This window comes from Alosa pseudoharengus, unplaced genomic scaffold (assembly GCF_046254945.1).
Source record: "Alosa pseudoharengus isolate Yale_2024_CS ecotype anadromous, Long Island Sound unplaced genomic scaffold, YU_APseudo_1.1 YU_APseudo_1.1_scf_17, whole genome shotgun sequence".
NCBI classification, from domain to species: domain Eukaryota; kingdom Metazoa; phylum Chordata; class Actinopteri; order Clupeiformes; family Clupeidae; genus Alosa; species Alosa pseudoharengus.
The window spans coordinates 37272406-37279905 of record NW_027468640.1 but is presented as its reverse complement, the minus strand read 5'-3'; the positions used below and the strand labels follow the sequence as shown (position 1 = coordinate 37279905).

The following is a 7500-nucleotide window of genomic DNA, read 5'->3' as shown; positions in this document are numbered from 1 at the left end:
CCCATTCTATATGCTAAGAAGCTCGTCTTTACAACTCCACCATGTAATCATATGTATGCTAATCATACCTCAAATTCACACCCTCCCCCACTTCCCATCTCCCTGTAGCTGTAGCTTGGTTTCAGGTCAATACTAAAGAGCAGGAGGTACAGTATGATGAAACTGTTTGATTGTGTGTGTGTGTTCCCAGCAATGAAGATCCAGTGCAGCTCCACTACTTACTACCTGCTGGAGGAGATAGGGGGGTACCTGCTGCACTGCAGAGGTGTCCTTCAAGTGAAGGTGAGTGACACACACACGCTCAGAGCAGATCAGATCCAAACATAATATTGAATTGCACACGCGCACACGCTCAGAGCAAATCAGACCCAAACATAATATTGAATTGAATTGCACACACACACACACTCTTGCATAAACAATTGAAACATATAGGTATAATTGCACACACACGCACAGAGACAGACACACTCACACTTACTTGCACCTCTTTTACAGGGCAAGGGTGATATGGTAACATACTGGCTTGATGGGAAACTCCCACTAACCCCCAGTAAGGAGAAGCTATCGGCCCCTGAGCAGGATTCGGGGTCGACCTTTGTTACCGGTAACAACAACCAAAACAACAACAGCAGGAGCAGCAGCAGCAGCACAGTCAGCAGACGCAGCATCAGTGCTAGCAGCAGCACCGTAATCTCTTAACATGGCTTTATCACCTCTGCAGTCACATTCAGACGCAGCATCAGTGCTAGCAGCAGCACCGTAATCTCTTAACATGGCTTTATCACCTCTGCAGTCACATTCAGACGCAGCATCAGTGCTAGCAGCAGCACCGTAATCTCTTAACATGGCTTTATCACCTGTGCAGTCACATTCAGACGCAGCATCAGTGCTATAGCAGCAGCACCGTAATCTCTTAACATGGCTTTATCACCTGTGCAGTCACATTCAGACGCAGCATCAGTGCTATAGCAGCAGCACTGTAATCTCTTAACATGGCTTTATCACCTGTGCAGTCACATTCAGATCAATTGGACTCGCTCATTATGACACGTCATGCTTCAGACTATAGGCCTTTAATGTGGCCATATCATTACAAATCACATCTAATCTATGTATCTGCTATACGTTATACATATATTTTGTATATACTTTGTCTTCTCACTCATAGCAAAACCCAAACTGTGTTTGAGTATTTGATGAACATCTATTACCAGTACAGTATATCTATTATCTGCTGAGGTGTATGCTGACCTTTTTATTTATTCTCCCATCGATGTACTGAATCTATGCTTTGTCACGGGCCACGGCAGCACGGTTGTGTGAGAACAGTCCATGTCGCGTGGTGTGATGGGCTGCTATATGCATAGATGATGCTACAGGGCAGGTCCAGCGATGACCATAAGTCGGACTGCTCACAGTTCTAGCTAGTAGCCTGTTTTTATCTGATTATCTGTTTTTATCTGTGGCTTGGCTTTATCTGTGTAAATAAACACTTGTCACCACTAAGCTTGCCTGTCTGGAATCTATTTAAAACACACAGAATTAGATATGTTTTTTAAATGGTGTGTATCAACAGCCCAAATTAAATGTTAAATGAAATGAAATGAATTAAATGGGAATGTTCAAAAGATGAGGCGAGTAGCATAGAAAGGGAAAGGGACTCATGTCTCAGAAATAGAGAGATGGGTGACAGGTTGATCAGAGCGAAAGATGAAGAGAATGCCACTGAGGGAGGAATAGGAGCAGACTAGTGCAGCTCGTACTAAAAGCCTGCCTTGCAGCAATGCAGCAGCTACCCGTCTGTGTGTGCGTGCGTGTGTGTGTGTGTGTGTGTGTGCGTGTGTGTGTGTGCGAGCTGCACAATATGAATTCTCTTACAATACTGATGAAAGGCCTCTATTCAGTTCACCCTTCACATCCTCATGATGACCAAATGTGTGTGTGTGCTGCTTTCATTAATTAATCATACATAATCAGCCTCACTCAGATCCTTGAGAGCGTCTGTGAATTAGATGCGTGAACAACACAAGGACCAGACACTCATTCAATTAGCACGGCTACTGTGTGTGTGTGTGTGTGTGTGTGTCATGTGGATGCGCACACATGAAAGGGCTTCAGAACTCCAACCACTCATACCATTAGCATTACTAAGAGCTTTGTGTGTGTGTGTGTGTGTGTGTGTGGGAGAGGAGGAGACGGGTTATAAGTACAGGTGTATGCATCAATGTGTACGCAAGAACTGCAAACTAAAGGAAATACAACAAATAAAAATAATCTTTAACCTCCACACGTTATCAAAACAGATTTTGCCATGGTCACTGTATTGCCATGCCATTACATCACCATCTACTGTTACTGTACTTATTGGTGTCAATAACTTGTGTCACTTGATAATGAGGTGCTGATGTAACGCAGTGAATTCAAATCGCCTTATTAGTAATCTTCCAACCGGAGTTATCATGCAACCTGCAATGGACGGAGACAGTTAAGAGTTGCAGGTAATCCCAGCGGAGACAAAAAAAGAAACCCATTCAACTGGTAGTTGTAGTTAGCAATAACTACCAACACCAAGGGCATGAGATTGGTTCACAGGGAACTATTTCTACATACTGTATACTTATAAATCTAGACGCACCCTAGCGGCAGCAAATGCAATTTGCATCCAGGGTAGTCTAGCAACTCTCCATTGGCTTGCGAGCTGGAAAAACCAAACTTCGGTCAGGCCAATCACATTGTGTATAGAGTCGGTGGACAGGCGTAACATAGTAACGGCAGAGTTGTGGCGGTTCTGCATGAATTCCCTGCTACTTGAAAACAAAGAAGATGGATGCTGCTGGCGAAGAGCGCGACTAGATTTAAGCTTTTTTAAAGTTGCCAAAAGTTTGATCATCTAGCCAACTAGCTCCTCTGATGGGAAAACGCATGGGACTCATGAGTTGCAGCGCTATACTATTGCATGCAGAAGGAATTTGAAAGACAACCGTTTATCCCGCCCATCGGATTGAGCACTGCCAATGGCCAACATCCTGTAGGTCTGTAGGTCTGTAGGACCCTGTAGGTCTGGCTCGTCAGGCTAATAAAATGTGTGACTAACCTCAAATGTGTGTCTAACCTCTAGCACCAATTGAATGAATAAGTGTTAACATTAGTGTAAACATACAGATCCTTTCATTTTTCCACATTTCATCATACTTCAGACTAAATCAATTCATTTTTCTCATCAGTCTAAACACAATAGCCTAGGCTACTACCCAGTGACGATGCAAAAACAAAATGTGTGGTTTGTTTTCTTTTGATTTGTTAAAATACCACCATGTAGGAATTCTCCTTTTCATAAATATTCAATGTACTGGATACCCATTTACCAATAAGTGGTGCCGGATTTGTCAAAAAACAACTAAAAAAGGTCATGCTCCTGCCCGTGACAGCGTTAATCATAACCATCCCATATGCATCTGCAATGTTAAATAGTCATCATAACCATCCCATATGCATCTGCAATGTTAAATAGTCATCATAACCATCCCATATGCATCTGCAATGTTAAATAGTCATCATAACCATCCCATATGCATCTGCAATGTTAAATAATCATAACCATCCCATATGCATCTGCAATGTTAAATAGTTATCATAACTATCCCATATGCATCTGCAATGTCAGACACACTATTCTCTGCATTGTAAGTCAGTGTAGCATGAAAATGAGTTTGAAGCCTTTATTTAAAGATAAAAGAACAACATGATGTTGCGTTAAAAATGCCAGAGAGCAGTAACAGCCAGTAGAATGCCCAGAGAGAGAACATTCATGACTGACTTCTCAGAAAAACTGCAGTGGACAAATAAACTGCAGACCGTTTTGTTGTTCAGCAGATGTGGCAATATTACTGAGTCAGACAGCGTTTCTGGGATAGATTTGCCAGTTTTATCCCTCTATTTGCTGATTTAATCCCAATCGTCCCTGGGATCTGCAGCAATTTGTACAAAGTGCAATGAAAATGTTGAGGTTGATGTAAGCTGCGCTCTTCTTGTTTTGTCTGGTGTCTATAGGTGATCTATATCCTACATGATGGGGTGTGGCACCAAGATATATTCTAAAAGGGATTGACACATTTTCAGTAAAAAAAATCAGATCTTCAATAAATTAGATGATAATGTTTCAAAACATAACTGCACCAGTCTCATGAGGGCACACTGGATCAACGTCCCTCCACCTTGGCAAATGAGTGAAAGTACTGTTGTGCATGCACAGAACACACACCTGTTGTTCATTTGGCAGCGAAATACAGTGTCCAGAAGACTTCATTCTTGTGCTGCATCAGATTGTCTGTGTGTGCTTGTGATGACATTGTCCCTGCAACTCAATTTCCCAGAGGTCTCTGGGGCATCAGGTTCCACCCACAGCAGTAAGACTTTCCAGAGCCGCTTCCCTGCAACCGTAGATCACAAAGCCCCAGGCCAGCAATACACAAACTGCCAGCAACTGTGGACACAAATATAAACAGTCTAGTGAGCCTACTACATTACATCACACACAAATGGATACTTGCAATCTAAAATCTAATCTAAAAGACTACGACACCTGCTAACTATGGGGAATAAAACATGAAACATAAGGTAGAGACCATATAGTTTCTATCTGCCTGATGTGTGACTGCACTTTATGTGCAACCAAATGAATTGCAATCTGGTAAAATCTCTATAATATACATGATAACCTATGTGTAAAACATTTCAAGTATAAAAACGATTAAAACTTCTTAATGCTAAAAGAAGTCTAACCAAACTGCTCCTTTTTATTTTATGTTTTTTTTTTTCTCCCAACTCTGCATTGGACTCAGTCAGGCGTCGCTACCCCTAGACTTTTCAAGTATTTCTTATACAGAGGCGCCCTCTTGCGACCATAGACAGTAAAACTGGAAATTCACTGCGGAGTTACCATGGCTACTAATCGTGGGCATGGGCCATAAACTAATGGGACGTTTTGATGTTGCTGCATCAAGCGCCATAACTTCTCAGGCAGAATTACAGAATGAAAAAGTCTACATGGAGGATTACCATGAATTAAGCTACCATAAATCAAGCTACTCTTAGTGAGGCGTTGGTATACTGGTTATGTTATGTTGACGAGATAAAAAAAAAAAAAACTGACCAACTCACCTAGAAAAGGCTAGAAACGCACAGCTAAAGTAAGCTAGTCTAATGTAACGTTAATGTTAATTTTCACTGGCAGCATGCATGGCTAGGCTACTTAATATCTACTGTTATGTTTGTCCAACTGATAGAAGCTAGTCTTGTTTAAAAAAAAAAACTTTAGATAGGAACATTTTTGAGTAGTCTAAGTAGCCTACAGTTAACTTTACCGTTCATGTTAACGTAGACTGACTGACTTTAGCTGAGAGCAATGCGAAAGCAAATCAAACTCACAAAGGTGTACACTCTGTCCACATTCCGCTGACTGACGCTGTACATGACTGTCACTCTTCTCGGCTTCGGCTTCTTGGCACAAGCAGATGATGCTACCTCCGCGTATAATGCGATACAATATAATTGTTTGCTTGACTGTCTGCGTTTAGCTCATAGTTTAGCTGTTTAGCTTGGTTTATCTGTCTTCTTCGTCAAATCTAACGATAGTTGGCAACAAAATCTTAGGTCCAGTTACCGCCACCTGCTGTTGTCATTTGATATGGAACCCCTCAAGATTAGGCTACCCTAATTTTGTAAAAACAGGCCTATTCGCTCTGTCTTTACATAATTCCACTATGCCTCTTCAGTATTTTCTTAAATGGTTTCACATGTCATAATATTGCTTATTTTATTCTTGCCCATTAAATTATGTCTCAGGCATTTGTAGCTACCACACTTGCTGCTTATAGGCCTCCTGTCTACCGCGAGTTCTTTCAAAGCCCTCATATAAGAGGACAGAGCAAGGTAGGCCGGCGGTAGTATATAGACTGTGAGGCTTTTTGGTTCCCCTTGGGAATTAGGCTTGCAATTTCCATGTATGATTTATTTATGATGACTATGCCACTGCCCCAATGCATTTTACATTTCACGTTGGGATAATATTCTCAGTTTTCACTGTTACGTGTTGAAACAGTAGCCAACACGTTTAATCAGTAGGCTATATTTCAACTTGATGTTTTGAAGGTAGTGAAAATAGTCTTGGTTTAAGCCAGGACATAATGGATTTCACTCAGCATGTTACTACCTGTGTGTCTGCATTACTGGATGGACAGCATTACTGCCATTGGGCCAGCAGAAGTCTGTTAGAATGTTTGTCAGAATAGCTGAGATGCACCTATTGGCTTTTATTTATCACTTCATCTGTGAAACTTTCCTTAGCTGTATTATGGCAAAAGCTTATTATGCCAACAGTCAAAATGGAACCCTATGAACTGCACAAGGGCAAAGAGACAAAGAGGACAAATGTGTGCACATTGGAGAAGGTCTACAGAACTATCCAGTAACAATAAGGCTACATTTTCTGTTATTCTCTATTTATTTAAAAAAAATATTTCATTTGGTTAGTCATTAGGCTGGATTCTGCACACAGTGTCTGGCCTGAATAGTGGAACCCCGTAGACTATACTGCAGAGATCCATCAACCAGAAAAAAAAAGGGCATGGAGAGGGTACTTGGTACTGGGCATTACACATTCATCATCCACGCGCACGCATTAGGACCCAGCGGTGCTGAATCGGTGCTGCTGCTGCGCACACAGACGGCCCCCTGCTCGAGGCATAGGGCGCGCACTTCTTGCAGCAGCCATGCTGCTCTAATAATTCAACACACAGGGCACTCTCTGCCAAATGGATCTCGCTGTCGTCAGGTGAATGCTACACGAGACGGCGGATTCTGCGTCACCTTGCGGATTCCCTTATCTCCCCGACGTTGACTGGTGGGGGTCTGCGCATGCGAGGTTATAGGGGAGACTTCAGAGGCCACCTATACTGACAACCGCACGTCAGATAGATTAGTGTTGCCAGGGAACTGTCTGGGATGAAAATGGATTGTCTTGACTGACGAGACTGCTGTCATCCATTTGGCATCCTGTCCAGTAATCAACGCAGAATTACCTTGTGAAGGGCGGGTACTGTTATCACATCCCATTAATTTCAGTGTGTCTGTGTTATGTGTGCGTCTGCTGTGACGTATGTCTTTGTGGACCAGCCTACTAGCGAACGGGAACAGGTGGCGCGTGGCTCTTTTGTATCGGGTTTGGATCATGTCCTCTTTCCAAAACGTTGTCTCAGGACGGAAAGTATACCGCTAACGTGGCGTGCATATTCGTGTAATTGGCTGGAACTCGTGATCACTCCTCAGATAACCACATGCTCGCCGATCACTGTTAACCCCAAGGCTCCGGCAGCCTAATCCCGACCGGTGTCCTGTGCGCGAGACGAGATGGCGCTGGGCCGAGGAACCATAGAACTGGAACATTTCGATGAGCGAGACAAGACGCATCGCTCATCGCGCACAGCCGACTTGGGTTCA

General features: G+C 42.8%; 2 protein-coding genes and 1 long non-coding RNA gene across 3 annotated transcripts in view; 2 read left to right on the top strand and 1 right to left on the bottom strand.

The window, feature by feature from the left end:
- Positions 1–774, top strand: part of LOC143127116 (atrial natriuretic peptide receptor 1) — a 16334-nt gene extending 15560 nt beyond the window's left edge. Inside the window, exons 22-24 of the mRNA XM_076288421.1 lie at positions 191–282; positions 499–607; positions 725–774. Coding sequence (XP_076144536.1) covers positions 191–282; positions 499–607; positions 725–774 — 251 coding nt within the window. The remainder of the gene's footprint in view (positions 1–190; positions 283–498; positions 608–724) is intronic.
- A 2934-nt stretch (positions 775–3708) lies between these two features.
- On the bottom strand, positions 3709–5605 carry LOC143128143 (uncharacterized). The gene is made up of 2 exons (XR_012987827.1): positions 5431–5605; positions 3709–4486 (listed from the first exon to the last, which is right to left on the bottom strand). It is a non-coding gene; the product is annotated as an uncharacterized LOC143128143 (long non-coding RNA).
- Positions 5606–6956: 1351 nt separating this feature from the next.
- Positions 6957–7500, top strand: part of LOC143127115 (serine/threonine-protein kinase DCLK2-like) — a 9371-nt gene continuing 8827 nt past the window's right edge. Inside the window, exon 1 of the mRNA XM_076288419.1 lies at positions 6957–7500. This exon is cut by the window's right edge and continues 316 nt beyond it. Within this exon, the coding sequence (XP_076144534.1) occupies positions 7411–7500 (90 nt within the window). The 5' untranslated portion in view covers positions 6957–7410.